Genomic DNA, 22,179 nt, shown 5'->3' on the forward strand with positions numbered 1-22,179 from the left:
GTGTTTGCACCCGCGACTCCATAGCATTGCATGGTGCAAACAGTGTGCAGCATGGCATAGCGTAGCGCATGCAGCCGCAGCTAACAGCATGGTGCAATGCGTGCACACTATTGTAACGCAATCTGCAAAAATGCAAGAAGACACATCTCTAACTCACTACCTTACTATGTAATAAACTCTTCCATCATTTCATTCTGTACACTTCATAGTTAATACACGGCTTAGAAAGCAGTTTAATTAATCACTAATGTCCTACCACCAATCATTGATTCAAGCTGACCCTAAAGAGACAATCTTCTTGCTAATTCCAAGTGCCAAAATTCAAGTGTAATTTCTAAGTGGGTTGCCATTTTGTACAGATACAGTCAGCACTTGGGAAGTACAGTGTGGGCCACCAAAACACAAATGACCACACACTAGCAAAATGTAGTTGTCATTTGGTGACTGAATTTATGGTTGTGTCTGAAAATAATCAAATTAATTTCAATTGGATTATTCTCTTATCAATGGAGCCATATGAGTCCAATTTACCTGCAGTATTACTGCTCATGGGACCAGTATTAAACATACTGTAATAATATACTGTAGTCAAAGCCTAGTCAGTGTCACAAAACCGGGACTTAGTCATTCTTACCCTGTTCAGTGGTGCTTTACCAAGGTAGGCCATTCTGTACCAGTGGGTTGTCAATCCATTCCCTGAGGTTCATGGCTGCAGCCATGTTGCCTCTGATCAGGTGAGCACCACTATTCAGTCTCTACCTGTCTCCTGCATTCACATGACCACCTCATCCACTCTGACTACTCTGCTGTTACCTCTGGTCCCATTCTGGTTCAAGTCTGGTTTTATTCTGTTTCCACATCTGAAACCTTCGGTTCTTATCTGGTTGATCTACAGTCCATGCATGTGAGTTATTCTATGGCTCCAGCCTGTAGTATTCTGAACTCTCCTTTGCATCGCAAAGACATTTCTAGTGCTTCCAGTGCCAAGTCTTCTGTCACAGTGACCTCATCTACTAGCAAGTCCCCTGAGTGTATCCCTCCTGCTCATTGCAGGTTCAAGTGGACTCACTGCATTTCAGTTTATTTCTATCCATTATTACAGTATATTTCTTTTACTCAGCATTGCAGCTCCTAAACTACTGTACTTTGGGACTTATTCTCCCTATACCATTGGGGAGTCTATTGATGGTGGTTATTGCAATGTTGGTTCTCTCCTAGAGTGTTGGGGTTTGTGCTGAATTTCTGCTAGTATGTTAATTCCAGATGTTGGGTACTGGGTGCTGGATCTAGGTTCCTCTTTGAGGATTTAAGGGTCTATTTACTAAGCAATATTAGGAGACACAGTGAAAAGTGATAAAGGTGCCAGGCAATCAGCTCCCAACTGTCATTTTTCAAACACAGCCTGTGAGATGGCAGTTAGGAGCGGATTGGCTGGCACCTTATCACTTTTCACTCTGTTTCCTAACACTGCTTAGTAAATAGACCCTTTAGGCTCCAGTGACCCAGATCTGATAATCGGTCTGCAGCATCTGTTAGCAAATTCCAGGCAGGACATTGATTACTTGAATTGCTACTCACTGTGCTGTCCCATGATTTTTCACACACTTGTTCTGGCCCCTTATCCCTACATCCAGGACGAAGGTTTGAGTTCCACTCAATTGGTTCCAGGGGCAGACTAGGTGCCTTGCAAATATCACTGACTATGCGAAGGCACCAAGCATTTACCACATGTATCTCACCCATGAGTAGACCTCTGATCCTACCATCACTATTCTGCTACAACCCATAAGCCAAGTCCAAAGGTTCTGACTCTGATTTAAAAACCCTAAACAAGACAGACAGCTTGTAGTAAACTTGAACTCCTTGAGAAAGGCCAGCAGGCTAAAACGCATTGGAGGACTCTGCACCATATGAACTCCCATCCATTTCATTCCCATTATTGACTTTTACACCACGGCCACGGCACTCATCACGGTTGATCACCACACCAGAAGCAGACCCTGACGGACACATGGAGCCACCACTTGCCACTATGCTGTGTGCCTCCTACAGGCTTGTAGGACCAGCACAAGCTCACAGAGCGCATGACCCAGCACATAGTGCAAACCACACGGGACCTTGGGGTCAGGTCTGCCACCAGCCACACCACCTCAGTGTCACACCACCGCCACACTGACCAGATGTCCAGGCAGAAACAACAGCACTAGTGATATCCTGCACAGCACCAATGGGATTGTGAAAGTCTCACACCTGCCAGCAGGTTACATCATTACAACTGGACAGTCAGGGAACCACTCCACACCTACCGGTAGGTAAGCATCCCTCCTCACCAGTGCGGGATGCCACCACCTGGAGGTACTCCCAGCATCATCATAAAGGGGTAAGCCCAGTTCCTAACTCTGTAGACCATAGGTCCAGCAGGGGAATATGCAGGTAGTAAGGACTGCACGGTAAAGTGCCCCCTGAAAGGGTCTGCCCACTTCCCAACCAAGGATTATACCTGGCTACACCTCTCTCAAGAGGACTGAAAACTCTATTACCTACCAAACCAGCCAAAATACCTGTAAATTTGGTCAACTATATCACCATCCTAGAGGAGCACTGTGTCTCCTCCCATAAAACAGGATTGGATTCAATTTGTTTGTCTTGCCTTGTTTTGATTTTTATACTAATTCATTCCACTTCAGTTATTACCAATCCACACTCATCCCCATAATCGACCAACCCCACCTGCAGATACACAATTACCCATCACACTATCACACCAGACACAATTCAGCATAGTAATTTCATTGCTGCACCCCCCCTTTCCCCTACCTCACCCCAATCTGCTCCCACATTAAAGGAGCGCACGTAACACCTACCCATTTACTTCTTATCATCAGTAGGACCAGGTACCCCTAATTTATGCTGCATAGCCATCACACCCCTCCCCACGCCCCCTCGCCATTATAGACTCATCCCCCTATTGTCACCACACCTCTAAGTACAGCCCATCCCCATTATTACCTTACTATTGTAGGAAACTTGCTCTAACTTCTCAACTGACATTCTCAAACACATCACTGCACTTTACAAGCATTTTTATTTTTAGTAATATAATATTTACCTCCACCAAAGGATAACACAATGTTGGCCTACATGAATAAAGTTAAGATATATTCTTCTTATTATTATTATTTAAATATCACACATTAGTAGACTATGAAACAATCATAAATGATAAATTATACAGAAACCTATTATAGTAATAACAAACATTTCCTCTCTGACCTTGGGGATTGTGTAGCCTCTGAAGATGGTGGTTTCAGAAACTGCATGGGGTAGACCCATGGGCACAATATCTGCAAATCTTTGTAACTCATGGATCACAGCATCTGTATATGGCATGTTGCCCCGGTCCTCTACAGAGGGAGTGCGGCTCTGGCCAATCACCTTGTCAATTTCTTTCTGTACTTTGGCTGAGGAAAGATGAATAATTGTGTAAACTAATTTTACTTTTAGGCTTTATGCTCCATATAAGAAAGAAATATAACCCCTTTCCATATTTAACAAACAGCAGTAAGCTTAGCTTACCACTATTTTGAGTTAACCCCATTAGAACTATGGTCCCCATTGCCGCCAGTGGAGTCCAAGTTAAAGACTTACTGGCTTTAGGCTTTGCTGAGTCTCCCCAGGTGGAAGCACAATGTGCCTGCACAGATGGAGATCATGCATGCATGTTACCCAGCAGCAACAGAGCAGAGGATGCTGCCGAGGAGGTGGATGTTGCTGGATCTCGCTGGAGAGATGAATCTTATTAAATGGCGGTGGCATAATTGTTACTGACACCGTGAGACTAAGCTAGTTATGCCACTGGCAGTAAGTATGGGGGATGAGATAGATTTCCTTCCGTAGATGTACGACGTTGTCATCTGCCAGTGTCCAACGTCATTCCCTACCATCCAAGTTTGCATAGAGGGGGAATATATTCATGTGGCGAAACAAGCAAGCCCGCAATAGGCCAAGTTTCTTATTTTTGTTGAAAATGTGGGCAAAAACTTCCACTTCCACCCTCAGTCATGTCACTTCCAGGTACGGCTACTGAAGGGGTTTTATGCTCTTCCGTAAGTATAGGTATTAAATGAATAACTTTTTGTTTTCTAAAACCCTACTACCCATTTTTTATTAAAATAATTACTAATATAATCTAATTAATTATAGATCATTTATGATAGGCAATATAAATTTAAAATAATTCAACTTAAGCTGGCTATACACCAGACCAATTTTCCTTCAAGTATCCAACTAGTTCGTTGGTTGGATTGAAAATCCGCTAATGCATGGGAGCAAATGGCAATCAGCTATTCACTGCCAAACACCAGAAAACACAAAAAGGTCATTCAGGCAAGTTAGTTAAACCTGTTTGATTTGAACAACAGCTTTCGTCCATTTTCTGGTGTTTGGGAACAAATTGCTGATTGTTATTTGCTCCCATGCATTACCGGATTTTCATTCCAACCAACCAACTTGTTGGATGGCTGGAGGAAAGTTGGCCTGGTGTATGGCCAGCTTCAGACTTGTTATGTCATTAGTCTAGTATTTCTTCATATGTGGATTTATATCTTCTTGGACAAGGGGATTTTTATATCTACAGGGATACCCATTACTTATAGCTGTAAACATAATCCAATTAGGACTTTTCTCTTGGCCTCTGGACATGTTTCCAGTTCTTGGATACTACATACTGTCCATTGCTTACAAATATCTGACTGGCTGAGGATGAAGCCATTACACCTTAACATTTTTAAATGTTTAGACATGTACCACCTACAGCGCCAATGCTCATAAATGAAAGAAAAATGTCTGAAGTGCCGAAGAAGTGATGGTATCTTTAAGCTACCTAGAATTTCTGGGTATTTGAGCAAAATCCTCAAACTGTGTCTCAAAGTTGTGGTTGTAGTTTCTGTCCCGGCAAAGAAAAGGTTCATCACAGTAACAAATAAATTTTCAAAGAGGTATTCTGTGTTAGGATTGTCCTTTTCCTGCAAACAGAAATTCAAAAATTAAGTAATATCTCAGACTTAGATACATTTTGGATTGACTCAAAGATATTTAACCTGTTAACTACAAATAATGGAGGCAGTCAGTGGTATGGACAGTTTCTTCCTACTGTTATGTTCTGGGTTGTTTGTGGACCCGGGGTGGTAGCAGGAGCGATCACAGAAGCAGATTTGAAAATAAAACTAGGATTTTTAATAAGTGCTTGAGTAGACATAATGTGGCAGTAAATAAAAGTCCAGGAATATATAAATGTGCACAAGAGTTCTGTGGTGGGAGCAAAAGGGTTAATGTCCAAGTAAAAACAATTAGAGCTGTCCAGGTGTGCAGGTAGTGAAACTGAAAATAATCAAGCCAGGTTTGCAGGTAGTGAACTGAAAATAATCAAGCCAGGTTTGCAGGTAGTGAACTGAAGCGCAGGATGTCAGCAGGCTCAGGCACCCAGGTATGGGCAAGGGTGATGGAGGAAGCGGGGCAGTCCAGTGGGAGCTAGGAGCTGACAGGCAGACTGGCAGACAGCGAATTCACAGGAACAGGAAAGCACAGAGAACTCCCTCTCAGCTAGGCTGAGATACACGTTGCACTGGCAAAGAAGGAAGGCACTGACCCTTCCTAAATACCCCATGCCATGCTGTTACTGGCCGGAGGAAACATGTGACTCACCAGGATTGGCCAGCCGCATCACATGGCCAGAATGCAAGATGGCGGCGCCCATGCCAAATGGAATGGAGACGCCGCCAGGCCTCACCAGCGCAGAGTGACAACAGGACCACACAACAACGCGCGCAGCCAAAGCCCCCCGCCAGACACCAGCTCTGCCACCAGACAGCCTGTGCCACAACGACTTCACAGGTAACACCCGCCTAGCGCCATGCTGAAATACCCTGGCCGTGACACCTTTTACTTAATGAGATTTTTTAGTTATTAGAAAACAATGGTATTGCTAAGGCTGGTATGTGTACTCAAGCGCATGTTCATGTGCGTCGTCCATAGCATCTTCTCTTCTAATGTGCTGCACATGAGATTGGAAGATGTCATGAATGATGTGGTGCACATTGTGCAGAGTGTACACTCAACCGGATGACCACAAGATATTTTGGTCCAATATTTCCATTGAAGACATCACCTGAACAGTGATCTACAAAATGATTATTTAGTGTGTACAGGAGAAAAGATTAATTTGATACAGTGCTCCAACATGACATATTGTGCTGTCGTTCAGAAGAATGCATATTGTGTACTCTCTATGTCATGTGTTCTGTGATGAAAGGGAACTGGAACAACCATGTCGTCTTATGTACGACTAACTGATGTGTACCCGGTCTTACGGTGCAAACGATAAAGATGAACGATTGAATGATTTCATCAACGATTTGAACGATTTCATCAATGATGAACAACTGAATGGTTTCTGACAGTATTAAAATGAATGAAATCATCCAAATCTGTCTGCAAATACAGACGATGTCAGATATCGTTATCTGACATGCGGGCACGTGCATCATTGGTGGATGCCTGCCCTACATGTCAATGATATGAACGATTGAATGATTTTTACAATCATTATCTTTCATATCTTTAACAAAATCTGACCGTGTGTATGCAGCATTAGAAATAACTTTTTTTTATACTCTGTCTATCCATTCATCTGGAACTTCTTATTTCACTGAGGGATTGTTTATTAGCAAATATAAATTCTCATGAGTATTAGTTTGGTCCAGATTACAATAAGGCTGCTTCCACTGTATGTAGGTACAGGTGAGTCTTACGTCCCTCCTCCATCTTTATAAGGAAGCAATCGATAAAGTCCCTGGGGCAGTTCTTGTCCAATGTCTCCTGGTGTTCCTTCACTTTTTCCTTCACAAATGCTTTCAACATGGAAATATTGTGAAATGGTTTGTGGTGAGGTCCAGGAATATGAATGAAAAGTTTTGGAAAAGAGTTGAACAGCTGTAATGTAAATAAATGAAAAAACAATAAATAATCCTATAATTAAATAATTTAAAAATCAACCGTGTGAGATCTTTCACAAGAGCATTATTAAAGCAAAGCGACAACAACACCTGTAGACAATACCTTGTCCTTAACAGAGTATTAAAACTGGTAGCATATATGTCAAAACCGTCTGTACTATCCTTGGTTCAAAAGATCCATCTGAAGTCAGAAACATTTTTGTGTAAGCTCAACTCTAAATGAACCGCAATGCTGCCTTCACACCCAAGACACCTGACTCTAATCCTATGTGCGATTGCCCAGTTGACACCCAGTTATACCCATTCAGCCACAAGTGGAGATACCACAAGTGGAGATGCAGCTAAGATGCTGCATGAGTGGTTGATGTGCATCGATGGCACCGATGTTTACACCTAAGAGTGACATTGGATAGATGTGAGAAAGCAGAAGTGGGTGTCTTTGTGCCAGCTGAGCTTTCACAAGCATTAGCATATTTCTGCCGCTGCGTTCCATATAAAATCACAGCTGTGATTGCAATCGTGATCCATACTGAATCAGGCCCTTTGTCCGTAGTTGCTTAAAGTTGCATATGATCTGATGTGAAGCATACGCAGTGTAAAATGTCAGTGTTAGTCCATAAAGTGGACTTACATGCAATTCTAAATCAGTACTAAGACAAACATTTCCATAGATCTCCATTGTATTTTATTCACCACTAATTATTCTTCTTAGTAAGTTATTTATATAGTACATACATATTACTCCTCACCTTTCATAGAATATTTGATACTTTTGCATCAGTTTCTGTCCAGTGGAGCTTTCAATCTATATTAACTTACTGGTATGTTTTTGGAATGTAGGATGAAACTAGAGCACCAGAAAGACAGCCCATGCAAACATGGGGAGAACCTAATAAGGGGACCAACTTCACACAAATAGTGCCAGGACCTCATAAGCTCAGGGATGTAAGGTAGTAATGTTAATCACTGTTATCTGTGTTGCTTTAGAACACTTGGCAGGCATTGTTTATATTAGATGTGCAGTTCGGTTTCTTGAAATATGAAGACACACAAACTTTGGGGTTCCGAGTCGAATCGAGAACCAGTGCGGAATCACTTTGGGGTTTCAAGTGGAAACGAGTCCCGGCTCGGGTCTGCTGTCAGTTCAGAACTCAAATTTAATAACCAAGCTCGGGTTTTGGATTGCATGTAAACCAATCCAAACTGTACATGAATTTATTGATTTTTTTTATTGAGTTTTATCGATATGAGGGAGTTTTTGCTAAAACAAATGCTACGTTAATTAACGAGATTTTTACTTTTATAAAAAATCACTATCATCTTATATATAGAATTAATTGGTCTGTTTGTTTGTCTGTCCGGTTATGCATTTGGACACCCTTGCACCGATTTGGATGAAACTAAGGCAAGCTGGTCCAGTTGGATCCTGGACAGGTTTTAGGGGGTTAGGGTCCCCATCTGACCTCCCATTGGTGTACACTGGGCAGAACTTTGACCGGGGATCCTGTTCTGAGCATTTCACTGGATGGATTTGGACAAAAACTTCACAGAGTGGTAACATTGAATCCCAGAAGACATACTATGAGGTTGAGGTCCCAGTCAAACCTCTCGTTGGTATGAGCTGGGCAGAACATTGACCTGTGGATGCTGGACAGAATTTTGATCTGTGGAGCCAATTCTGGGCCTCCACTAAATGGATTTGAAATAATACACCACAGAGGGGTGGCAATTGGTCTGGGATGCCTAATGGAGTGGGTGGGGTCCTGGTCAGACCTCACAGCAGAGTGTGCTGGGCAGAACATTGAACCAGGGAGCCTGTTATGGGCCTTCCACTGGATGGAGCTGGATGACATCACATAATAAAACTTAATAACTTGAAGACTTAAACCTGAGCATCACTGGGTACTTCAGCTAGTTATTATATAAATTGTTTGCTGCTGCCACTTTACAGGCTATTCTGACAAATAGCTAAGCTGAGCCTATAGCTGCTTAAAAAATTGGTAACAATCAGTGTACCACATGATCTATGAGGTCAGCACCAATCTTCTTTAACATAGGTAAGGTCAAAGATTTCTCCAGCAATAACCCTCAGTTAAAGTATGAACATCAGCGATAGATCCTTTTAAAGGCATTTTGTGTATTCAATGCCATTAAATAGACCCCAAGGCAGACAATTTGAAGCATTTACCAGCCCAATGAAGGAGCTTCTTATCTTGAAAGCGTCTTTTAGCATGACACACAGCCCCAGGAACTTCTTATCTTCATATTCAAAACGCTCTCCAAATACAATAGAACAGGTCACATTGGACACAGCAACCGTCAAGAGGTAATTGGGATCAAATGGAGCACCTATGAAGTGGTTTGAAAAGTTATTCAAAAGTCCAGAAAAGGAATCACATGTATAAAGAGTTAAAATAACAGGATCCTTTTATATTTTTTTAGGGGTATACAGGTACAAACTCTAAAGCTGTGTACACATGGCATGACAAAACCGGACGACTTGAAAAATAACGATATTGTTCACATTGTTATTGTTCAATTGGTTCTGTTTTTGACCCCTTCCAACCCACCAACGATCTGAGATGCGCGGGCACGTGCTTGATATCGAGTAGGTTAATATAGGGACCCAAGATTGTTGATCGCGGGTTGCTATAGTTGTTGGTATGTTGGTGGTGTGCTGGATGATTGATATCAATCATCCAGCACACCAGGCAGGGTGCAGGACAATCAGACAGCGATATCGTTATTATTGTGTGATCGCTCCGTGTGTACGCACCTTTAAGATATAAAAAGCAGCAGTTGTATCAGCATTTTTAGAGCTGAGAAAAGGAGCATGTAAATTCTTAAGAGGACACATGATTTCTAATCATTATATATATTTAAAAGTAGGTGGTGCATCATTCCCTGCAAGATATAAAGATGACATAATGTTATATATCCTTGTATTTGACAAATAATGATGACTCTTGTGTCATATAACTCCATGTGAAAGTATTTTGGGATGTCATGCATAAACATCAGTAGAAGAAATATCCATCAGGATAGAGGGTTCACCTCATACTGTACAATAAGCTTATTTTGTTTCATATTGAAACTGTATATTACCGTATACCAAAGTATGTAACATTTACTGTGCAAATTAACAGAAGTGGCAGAAGTCTCACATTAAGGGGCTCATTTAAATTTGGGGGTAAACACATTTTGTCACTGCAAAATGCTGCTACAAATTGCTGTAAGCATGCAGAGCACTCTTTACAGTTACAAAAAATAAGCATAGCTATATTTTGATCTAATTGATTTAGCAGGTTTGAAGCTTATATACAACATTGGTTTTATTGTAAATTTTTGTGTTATCATTTTTATATGTAATGTATTTCTATTATGTGTATTAAAATTGAGGTCTTATAACATTGTGATAATTGTATTATAGTTTTGTGCACTGATTTGGTAAGATAGTTACATCATATAACCAATGCTGTAATCGCAACAATTTGAATTAAGATATCTCTTCCAATTTTTTATTTTTCACAAATAGTTTTGGGTCATGTGGATTAACCCTGATGAAGGAGCTGCATCAATTCTATTTCCACATAAAACAAATTGGTGCTTACATTGTTATGTCTGAATTTTAATGTTTTATACTGTCTTTAGCAGCTATAGATGCAGCCTAAACACAGAAAAGGTGTTTTATGCAAATGTGCCATGTGCTGAGTACCAAACAGCATATGCATCTGTTTGGAGGCAGATCACTTGAAGGTGCATGACTCCTGATGTAAGACCCTTGTTGATGCTTTTGTATTCATTGTAAAAAATAGGCTATAAATAATTATAACATTGTAATTAGCTCTGGAGACAAATTTCTAATTTCATATACATTCTCGTATCTGATTAATACATTGAGCCAAATGTAATAGGGTGAGAGTTTAGAAAATGTGAGAGTTTAGCAGTAAACTATTGCATTGGTCGCATTTTATCTACAAAATAAGATGGGATTTTAAATTGTGAGAGTTTTTTAAGTATGAAAAACATTCAAGTTTGCTCTGACGCTTTGTTCTTAGACTCTATTAGATTGGCTGAGTTTAGAAAATGTGAGAGTTTTCTCACACTTTGTAAACTCTCACCCTAATAAATTTGGCCCAATGTGTCCACATAAGTTATATAGTATAACCTCTGACTCCAGCTAAACATTTAATTTGTGCTTTTCAGTGCTGCCTTGAATTTTATTGTTTGTGTGCAGTATGCACTGTCCTTTTGTAGAGCACATAGAGGTCTATTAAGGAAAGTAGAAAATTGGTCAATTGATATTAATATTATCAATTTATATAGAATTAAATACAATATTATGATTAATTGAATTTTAATAGTTAGCGAATTGGACCAATTATTATTTATTGAAAAGAAGCACAGGACTGTTTCTGTCTAGAAATACAAGTTCACCAAAGTGGGGTTCTAAACAAAGAGGGGTATATTTACTAAAGTGTGAGTTTTTAGAAATGGAGATGTGCCAATTACAACCAATCATATTCTAGCTATAATCTTCTAGAAGGTGCTAAATACATTTTAAGTATAATCTGATTGGTTTCTGTGGGCAACATCTCCACTTCTAAAAACCCACACTTAAGTAAATATACCCCTCAGAGTGGCTTTTCCCACACTGTGAAGTCACTCTGTTTGCTATGATTGACAGGCTATGAGCTATTCATTTGACGAGAACACTTTATGCAGCCATCTAGCTTTGTTCCATGTGGTTTTTTTTTTTTTTTTCGACAGGTGGTTTGCAAGCTGTTATGAAGCAGTTTTCTCCCTGGTACTTAGTGAAATATAAAATTGAGGTAAAGGAATTGTGTGTATGTTGTCTATATTTAAATAAATTATTTAAATAAACACCCCATACTGCATATTTTATTGCTATAATGCTACAAGCCATGTCTGGCAAGACCTAGTGCTGGTAGTGGCATTTTCGTAGAGACTCCACACTCTTTATAACACAGTATTTTCTGTTACAGTACCAGCACAAGGTTGGGTATCTGTAGATTGATTTAAGAGATCTGTGCTGTTCTGTATATGGAAGCTAGTTCTGAGTATTTGCTATCTTAAAATACATCCTGTAAAAATATTTTTTTTGTTACCTAAGCAGACTCAGTTGTAAATCAATTCATGTGTCAGCTCTGCATAGGTAGTAGAATGTGTTGTAGTTTTTAGGATGCATTTTACATTGGCAATGTACATCCAACACTACATAGGTACCATAAATTATACCATAAACATAAAGCAATAAATTATTATAAAAAAACTACTCTAGCTATATACTAAATAACAGTTTACATCAATAACATTTTATAAATTACTTTTAACTGTAAAAAAAAACATATTTACAAAAAATAGGGTACAACTTACATTTTAGCACCACTTAATAAAATATCAAAGTAATTACTAACCTTTATAAATTACAAATTAATTAAAAAAATATTTTACATATTTTATACATTTTTTATAAATATATTTATATTTTTATACTAATATAATATACCACCATATTTTATTCTACATTCAGTCCTCTGCACTTTTCTAGAGTAAAACTGATTTATTTTTAAACTAACCTGTTATTTTCTTAAACTCATCTCTAAGAAATTTACACTCCTCTTGGATTCGTTCCTCAATGCTCCTCTTCCCCATTCCAAAATTTCGCATGGTGGTGAGAGAGAAGCGACGGAGCTGTTTCCAACGCTCTCCATTACTAATGAGAACTCCTTTAGACACAAAGACATTATGTAATATTTCATGACAAGAAATTATAGTTCTCTCTGAAGTTTGATCAAATCTCATGTCCTGTTTGTGTGAATGACACCAGGAAAGCGGTGCTACCTACCATAGCCTTTAAAAAGAAGATCTGCTGCAGGAACTTTTCCCCTATTGCTAAACACATTGGCATTGTCCACCAAAGCCTCCTTTATGGTATCATATCCATGTAAGATCACCACGGTCTTTATTCCAAGATGAACAGTAACTACATCTCCATAGATCTTGGTGAGCTATGACAAGACCAACATACAAATTTAATACTCTTTATGGTAGCATTTAAATTATGTCAATTTGTCACTGCCATTAGTATAATCTGGTCCTGGAGAGACTGGCCAATTAAATATGTCACTGCCATTAAGTACACTGTGGTACTAGAAATCACTGACTTAATAAACATATCACTGTTATTAGTAAACTTTTGGTGTAGAAAGGATTGACCTAATTCAAATATTTCTGTCATTAGTAAACTCTAGTCTTAGGAGATACTGGTACATTAAACATATCTGTAATTATTAGAGATGTGCGGTTTTGTTTTGCTGAAAACCAAACACACCCGAACTTTAGGATTCTGAGTTGAATCGAGTCCCTGCTGGGATCACTTGGGGTTCTGAGTAGAAGAGAGTCCCAGCTTGAGTCTGCTGTAAGTTTGGAAATTGAACTTAAAGACTGAATCTTGGTTTTTGAATGCATGTAAACAGGTTCAAATTGCATGATTGTAGCTGTTTTTATCAAATTTAAAATAATCCAAAACCAAAACAGAAAATAACCAAAACACTGGAGGGTGGTTTTGCCAAAACCAAATCAAAAACACATCTCTAGTAATTATTACACTACTGTCCTAGAAAGAACAGACCAGAGCCTAATATCCAATACCTGCACCATTATCTTTACTTTCAAAATTCCCTGGTTTAAAAATCAAGTAAAAATATTAAGCTTCCCACGGAGTGTGCCAATTTGCCCTCTATGGTAAATAATAAATTCGCATTGGAAGTGACCATTTATTAACATGACAGTTTGGCTATAGCACTACTGTAATGTGTTTTGGAGATGTATACTATCCATATCTCAAAAAACTATTTTTTCCAGGAACACTATGGTTCTTTCAGATGCAAAGTCAATGTCTAAAGCCCCATTCACAATAGATAATTTTTTGAGCAATTTAGCCATCTCAGACACATTGGAACAACAAATCATTGAAATTGTCAAGTGTTTACCCACTATGTCACTGACGATGCACACTCCTGCGGGTCCTCAGTGACAGCCTCCATTGGCCCTACGTGCAGTTCCGACGGGGGATGTCGTTAGCGAGAGCCATGCAGCATTTGACCGTTGCTCAGTCGCTGCCCACATAGGAAAGTGTGTATGCACTTGCCAATGCTGGCTCCCCTGCCGGGTCCTGATGCTGCCAATATTGGGCTGTTTAAACATCATTTAGTGTGTACCCAGTCTTTCGCAGTTGAGCAATTTTTTTTTACTGCGCATATGTTTAACTCACACTGTGCAAGCATCCAGAGCCTATGCACCCAGAGGCTCTGATTCAGAGTCGGACTCTCTGACAGAGCGCTCGCTCTGAATCAGGGCCGTCCTTCTTGTTTTTAGAGCGGCCTCCTGGCCGCTCGCATAGCTGTGGGTGGCCACCCACAGCTATAGCGAGCGGCCGAAGAAGATGGTCGCGATGGTCAAGACCATCGCGACCATCGGGCTTGCAACGAGACCCTTGTGGTAGGGTCTCATTGCCGCAAGCCCAGAGTGCTTTCGGCTCTAACAGAGCTGAAAAAGGGGCCGGATATTTAAATAGGGCGCTCGCTCTTTGCGGTTTGTTGACGCCTCTATGTCTGAACGAGAGAATGAAACATGCGCTCGCTATTTTGTAAAGACGCCCCCTGGCCGCTCGCATCATACGTCATCTCAGCTATTTATAAGATTAATCGAGTACATCGAAAGGCGTATGAACTGCTCGCTATTCTTGTGGTAGCATTTTCCTACCGCAATCATGCGAGCAGTTCAGGCTAAGAGACAACCAAGTGATGTGGTCGATGACGCTGCTTTGTTAATTATGCACACCTTTAAATTGCCCTTTTTGACCGTTTGGCACGCCTGCATTCGGATCTCCACTCCCCGTTCTCAAGCACCTTCCCCTGTTACCACCCACAAACGCCTCATCCTGTCACTCAAATTAGCAGGCATTCACTATTTTGCGAGCACACGATTTCCAACCGCACTGACTGGTTGGCGCATGCGCATTACAAGTACAACCCATACGCGTGCGCAGATGTGCGAACATCGCTCGGAGCGAACGGGCGGCTGCTTACGAGCGGCTCTGAATCAGGCCATCAGATGCAGAATTGCTCAAGATGGGGCCCATACTCTGATGGAGAAACTGCACCAAGCATCAGGCTGGTGCAAGTTTCCATGGTGTGACCAATGATTTCATCTAAAGATGCACCAAGCAGAATTTGAACATCTAGGTGGGTTTATTACTCCTTGCACATTCAGATGCACAGCTCCATATCTGAGAAGGGCTTGTATCAGTATATTCATAAAGTCACAGGAGCAAGATCAGTAAAAGATAAACATACAGATATTGCAACATCCGACTGCATTCGTTTTTTTTAAATAAGAAATAAACACTGCATTTAATCTATTGGAGGCTCCCATTTTAAATTCTATTGCTCCTCACATATCAATGTTTTGAATACATCATTGTGGTGGCAAGATGGTTCTGAATTTTCCTGTTCAGAGTTAGGAACCAAATTTAATGTTGACAGCATTACCCAGAGACACAATTTATATTGTTTCATATCGGCATAGGGTTCTTAGATACACTATAGCTCAGAGGTTCCCAAACGTGGTCCTTAAGGCTCTCCAACAGTTCAGGTTTTAGAGATATCCATGGTTGAGCACAGGTGACTTAATTAGTAACTCAGTCAATTTGATATACCCCTGGTACTCAGCCATGGATATCTCTAAAACCTGAACTGTTGGAGATCCTAAGGACCGTGTTTGGGAACCTCTGAGCTATAGTGTATCTAAGAATAAGAGCCCTATGCCAATATGAAGCAATAGAAATTGTGTCTCTGGGCCATGCTGTTAATATTAAATTTGGCTCCTAACTCTGCACAGGAACACTATAGCTGTTAACACTTCTTTTTCTTAATGAATGTAATCGTATCAAAGGAAAAAGGAAAAAAAAAAATAACCAAAGTTTAAAATGGCCAGTCCTCGCAGGTACTTTAATTTATGAAAGGGCTGTGGCTGGTGCAGATATGTCATGGGCAGACTTGCTTCTGATGTAGCATTACCTGATGGTTTAAATCAGGGTTGTAACTAGGTATTTGAAGGTCCCATAGCCAGGGGCATAGGGAGGGCGGTTCCACTCGAGCGCAAGCTCCAGGCCCCGAAGTTGCCAGAGAGCACCCTGAAGTCAGACTCTGGAAGCAGCTGGCAAATAGCTGACAGCCTAGGGTCTGTGTCCAGCCTGCCAGGTGATGTGGATACAGAGCAGCAGCAGCAGCTCCAGCCCTGCCTTGCTGATGCTCTAGTGAGAGACTCTGCGGTCAGAGGAGCTTGTGCTGAACCCTGATTGGTGGAACTCAGCACAAGCTCATCTGAGCCCAGCAGAGGGCGGGGTTACAGCAGCATGTTGACAGGGTTCTATCCTGTAACTTGAAGAAACTGCCGGGTCCACATAAAGGTGAGAGAGGTACCCCAGTTATGTCTGTCTGGTTATGTCTATCACCCTCCCTGCCTGTATGCATACCTCCCAACTGTCCCTCATTCAGTGGGACTGTCCTGTTTTTCTGGGACTGTCTCGCTGTCCCACCCATGGGCCGCAGTGTCCCGCGGTGGGGGGGGGAAGTTGGGGGGAGCACACACCACTGCCATGTGCAAATGATAGAAGCTTGGAAGATAAAATCCCAGAGCTAATAGCATAGTGACAAGAGATTATCTGGATATTGCAGCTATTATGGAGTCATGGTGCAATAAAAAACATGATTGAGACATAGCTATACCGGGATATACTTTATCTAGAAAGGGCAGAATGAGAAAAATTGGAGGAGGGGTAGCAATGTATGTGAAAAGCAACGTAGACTGAGGCCCTTTGGGTGACCATAGAAACAGGGAAGAAGGACATTATTCACACTGGGTAATTTACAGACGGCCAGGCCAGGGGAGGAACAGGACAGGAACCTTTTGCAAGACATCACTAAAATTGCTTTACAAGGAGAGGTATTAATCATGTGATACTTTAATGTAAACTGGGAGGGGTCTTTTGCAAGTTCCACTAGAAGTGGGGATTTTCTAAATGCCTTGCAGAGAGCATCCCTCAAGCAACTGGTGAGGGAGCCGACTCACAAAGATTCTATACTAGATATAATACTCACAAATGGTGACAGGATATCAGATGTACAGTAAATGTTGGAGAGTACCTAGGATCCAGTGACCATCATGCCACACAAAAACAAAGGTGTTAGATTATAGGAAGGCTGATTTTGCAGAGATGGGGAGATGTGTAAGCAATTCGTTGGCAGATTGGAGGAACTTGGAAGGAGTGCAGGAGAGGTGAGAGGAATTAAAAAGAGCAATACAGAAAGCAACAGATCTTTGTATAAAAAGGGTTATGAAAGGCACATGGAAAATGAAGCCAGTATGGTTCACAAAATAAGTATCAGCTAGTGTGAAAGCAAAAAAGTTATCATTTAGGAAATATTAGCAGACTCAGAATAATGAAGGCAAAGAGGTATATCTTGTCAGGAGGAGATCAAGAAGGTGATCAGATGTGCAAAGGCACAGGCTGAAGAGAAAATGGCCCAGTCAGTAGGTAAAGGGGCCAAAACTTTTTTTAAGTATATAAGTGAAAGAAATAAATCAAATGGTGGAATATTATGACTTACAGTAAGACAGACAGTGAGAGTCTGTTGAGAGAGACAAGGCCATAAATGATTATTTTTACTCAGTATTCACTACAGAAGGAGAGGGAAAGGGTCCATAGTTAAAGTGTAAGGATATACATATTAATGATATAGATAGAAGTATATTTATAGAGGAAAGGGTCCTAACAGAACTGACAAAACTGAAATTGGATAAATCAATGAGGCTGTATTGGATACATCCAAGGATACTAAAAGAGCTTAAAGGGGTGCTGGTAACATCATTAACAGAATTATTCAACCAGTCACTAGCTACAGGAGTATTTCCAGAGGACTGGAAAAGAGTGAATCTAGTCCCACTGCACAAAAGTGGCAGCAAGGAAAGGCAAGTAACTACCGACCAGTGAGCCTTACATCAGTAGAAGGGAAAGTAATGGAATCACTATTAAAAGATAGAGTTATGGAACACCTCAAATCCAACAATTTACAGGATCCCAAACAGCATGGATTTACTAGGGGGAGATCATGCCAAACAAATCTTATAGACTTTTTTGGCTGGGTGACAAAAGTAATAGATCAAGGGGGGGGCATAGATGTAGCTCATCTAGACTTTAGTAAGGCTTTTGGCACGGTCCCACATCACAGACTGATAAATAAACTTGAAAACTTGGGATTGGATTCTAAGACCGTTAAATGGATAAGAACCTGGTTGCAGAACAGGAAACAAAGATTTGTTGTAAATGGAGTGCAGTCTCAGGAGGGAAATTTTACAACTGGTGTACCCCAAGGATCTGTACTTGGAAAAGTGCTTTTTAATATCTTTTTTGGTGAAATTGCAAATGATATTAAAAAGGGAAAGTATACCTTTTTTACAAATGACAAAAAAATATGCAACAGGATAGACACAACAGGATGGGTAAGACAAATTATGATCTAGGTAGACAAGAGGAATGGTCAAGAATATGGCAACTACAGTTTAATGCTAAAAATGCTAAATCATGCACTTGGGTCTCAAGAACCCAAAAGTAAAATATAGTAACAAGGATACTCTAATAGAAACTACAGAGGAGGAAAGGGATCTAGGAGTCACTATTTCAGGTGAATTAAAGGCAGGTAGGCAGTGTAACAAAGCAATGAGAAAGGCAAGTCAGAAGCTTGGTTGTATAGGGAGAGGAATCAGTAGCAGGAAGGAGGAAGTAATGCCCCTATATAGGTCATTGGTACAGCCTTGTCTACAATACTGTGTTCAGTTCTCAAGGCCACATCTCCAGAAGGATATAAATACATTAGAGAGTGTACAAGGAAGAGCAACTAAAATTGTGCATGGCCTACATCACAAAACTTACCAGGAAAGACTAAAAGATCTCAATATGTATAGTTTGTATTAGAGAAGGTAAAGGGGGTACATGATAGAAACTTTGAAATATATCATGGGTTTTAACAAGGTGCAGGAGGGAGACATTCTTCAAAAGACAGAGACATGCAGTACTAGAACATGAGGACATGCACTGAAACTGGATGGAGGAATAGATCAAAGGATATTTGAAGTAAAATTACTTCACGGAAAGAGTAGTAGATAAGTTGAATATCCTCCCATTAGAGCAATTTAAACATGCTTGGGATAGGCAAAAAATATTCTTACAAAGAACTGAGGATCACATAGGGTTGAGGTTACCAAAATGTAAAAAAGGGCAGACAAGATGGGCCAAGTGGTTCTTATCCATCATCTATGTTTCCGAGATGGGCCCCCCTCAGATCTGGGCCCCATAGCAGCTGCTCCCTAGCAACTATGCTAGTTACACCCATAGGTGCCGGAATGGGAGGGGGAAGGTGACAGTTTGCCCCCCAAAATATTTCAGAGGTGCCAGGGGGTGTCACAACTTAATTAAAACCTGCCCTCCCAAAATCGAATTGTTCTGAGGACCCTATTTACGCTCATGGTTTAAATAATAGTTGGAGCTGCACTGTATCATCTGACTTACCAGTTGTCAGTTGATGTGTTTTATGCAGCACATTGTGGAAGAGAATGACTTGCCCACAGCATAATATCAAGTAGAGAATGTTGACATAGTAGTAATGTTAATTCAAGCATTTTAACCATATTGGCTTTATAGCTTTAAACATGATGCTTTACCATCATGCTTATAGTTATAATGCCTACATGGTTGGTTACAATGCTTAAAATTAAATAACATTACTACCATGTTGGCATCTCTGCTTGACATTACCCTGTCGGCAATGTGGTTGTCAACATTCTGAATGCCAACAAATCATACCAAACCTCACTAAAGCTTCCATCAACCTCACTCACAACAGTTGCTGCATCTCTAAAATGTGCACATCCACTAGGCAATGGGGTAACGACAGTACGATTACAATATTGTAATTGTACCGCCGTTGCCCATCCCCTGCAGTGCCTGCACTGAATGATTAGTTGTTCAGTGTAGGCACCTTCCATCATCCCAGAACATGGCCAATCTGTCGTTATCGGCAGATCGACCGGCATGTTCGGGCGATGATTGATGTCAGAAACGACCAGCAGGAGCACGCATCGCTGGTCGTTTCCAACATTATAGTGCACAAATAATGAGCGATTGCATGATTACGATGTCGTAATCGTGCAAACGCTCATTAATATCGCCTAGTGGATGTGCACCTTAAGTGGCATTGTTTTGTAAGAGATAACAGAACAGTAGACTGAGCATTATAGATATTAAGATATAATATAAGATATGCATACACTATGTAACTAGTCATATAATAATTCTGGCATCTGTGTATACTAAACCTCTTTAGATACTACAACTGAACTGCACATCTCTAGTAAATTTAAAACAATATATGATATGGGACATTTTTATTAAACAAAAAATGTGGGACATCCCCCCAAAAATGTCCAATTTTGGGGGATACCTGATGTATTACAGGGGTTCTGCAGCAGATATTGGAAACATCTGCTAGGAGTACCCAGAGGAAACCCACGCAAGCACAGGGAGAATTTATAAACTCCACACAGTTACAGCCGTAGTGTGTGTCGAACCTACAAACTCAGTGTTGTGAGGCAGTAATGTTAACCATTACACCGTCTGTGCTGCCCAAACAATTGTGCTTTTTCCAAAGACCTTCCTTCTCATAGGCTGATAATATTCTCAGTGGTCAGTGGTACATATTTATATATATATATATATATATATATATATATATATATATATGCATCAATAATAAAATATTCTAATATACAGTGTTTACTTGTGAATAGAAAGCACATCACACAAGTGTATGTAACAAAAAAGTGCAATTGTGCTTTCAAACAAATAACTTGCCGCTTGTTCTCGGCAGCAAACTCCGAAAACTAAGTTTTCAGAGTTTGCTGAATATCAGGGGGTCCGTTTGGGACCCCTAATGATGAATAGCCCGGTAACCTAAATATGCGGAAACTATTGTTTCCGCATGGTTACTGGACCATTTATCGGTTAATGAATAAGCCCCTAAAACATTGTTAACATTATCTCATACATATTTTTCTACACAGAAAAAGAATATAGAGAAAAAATACAAAATATATAATTCTATTATAATAAAGCATTTTGGTTTTCACTAAACATGATAATTTATTTAAATAACTTTCAAACTGTTATGTCAAAATTTTTGATTAAAGGACTTAAGAACATTTATGGTGGCAGAAATGATGAAGTCCTCAGATGCATACTATATTATCTTAGAATAGAAGTTTATGTTTTTCGAACATTAAATTCTCACCTTTACGAATGATTGCGCTAACTCTTTCATGTTCATCTGTAGGAGGTTTCCCAAGACAGGAAATGGAGTAGGTCCAGGAGGCATGTCCTTCCACTTATTGTTCTCAATATACATGAATAGTAATATGAGGCAGGTGACACAGAGAACCAGAATAAGTGTTCCAATGAAGTCCATTGTCACAGATGGGTGTCTGTGAATAAGACTCCAATACATACATATATACAACAAGATTGGCCAACTGAAACCATTCAAGGGTCACACATTAGTATTAGGCTCAACAATAGAAACACAGCCCCTGCAAATGATCTCTGCAACCTCACATTTGGGGGTATATTCCTAAAGTGAGAGTTTTTAGAAACGGAGATGTTGCACATAGCAACCAATCAGATTCTACTTAACATTTAACTAGCCCCTTCTAGAAAATAATCGCTAGAATCTGATTGGTTGCTATGGGCAACATATCCAATTCTAAAAACTCTCACTTTAGTAATATACCCCCTGCTAGTTAATTGTTACAATAGCATGGTTGGCGTAGTGGTTTGCATTACTGCCTCACAATACTGATGACATGTGTTCAATTCCTGGTCTTGGTTGATCTATGCAGAGTTTGTATATTTTTACTATGGGTGCTCCAATTTCCTCCCTCACTCCAAAAACATACTGGTAGGTTAATTGACTGCTGACAAATAAATGAACCATAGTGTGTGTGTCCATGTGATAGGGAAAATAGATTG

General features: G+C 40.2%; 1 protein-coding gene across 8 annotated transcripts in view; it reads right to left on the reverse strand.

Annotated features, from left to right (window-relative positions):
- Window positions 1–21,640, reverse strand: part of LOC148502864 (cytochrome P450 2C8-like) — a 26,575-nt gene extending 4,935 nt beyond the window's left edge. The window contains exons 1-8 of one of the 8 annotated variants that reach the window (XM_088449310.1): window positions 21,446–21,628; window positions 12,883–13,045; window positions 12,614–12,763; window positions 9,202–9,362; window positions 6,810–6,990; window positions 5,936–5,937; window positions 4,883–5,018; window positions 3,274–3,461 (exon numbers count right to left, since the gene is read on the reverse strand). In XM_088449310.1, coding sequence (XP_088305436.1) covers window positions 3,274–3,461; window positions 4,883–5,018; window positions 5,936–5,937; window positions 6,810–6,990; window positions 9,202–9,362; window positions 12,614–12,763; window positions 12,883–13,045; window positions 21,446–21,619 — 1,155 coding nt within the window. In that variant the 5' untranslated portion in view covers window positions 21,620–21,628. Of the gene's footprint in view, window positions 1–3,273; window positions 3,462–4,882; window positions 5,031–5,139; window positions 5,145–5,935; window positions 5,938–6,695; window positions 6,698–6,783; window positions 7,027–9,201; window positions 9,363–12,613; window positions 12,764–12,882; window positions 13,046–21,445 lie in introns of all 8 variants that reach the window. The other 7 variants (XM_088449305.1, XM_088449307.1, XM_088449308.1 and 4 more) reach the window with 7 other exon arrangements.
- Between the last annotated feature and the right edge of the window lie 539 nt (window positions 21,641–22,179).

This window comes from Taudactylus pleione, unplaced genomic scaffold (genome assembly GCF_031769625.1).
Source record: "Taudactylus pleione unplaced genomic scaffold, aTauple2 ptg000481l, whole genome shotgun sequence".
In the NCBI taxonomy this organism is placed as follows: Eukaryota; Metazoa; Chordata; class Amphibia; order Anura; family Myobatrachidae; genus Taudactylus; species Taudactylus pleione.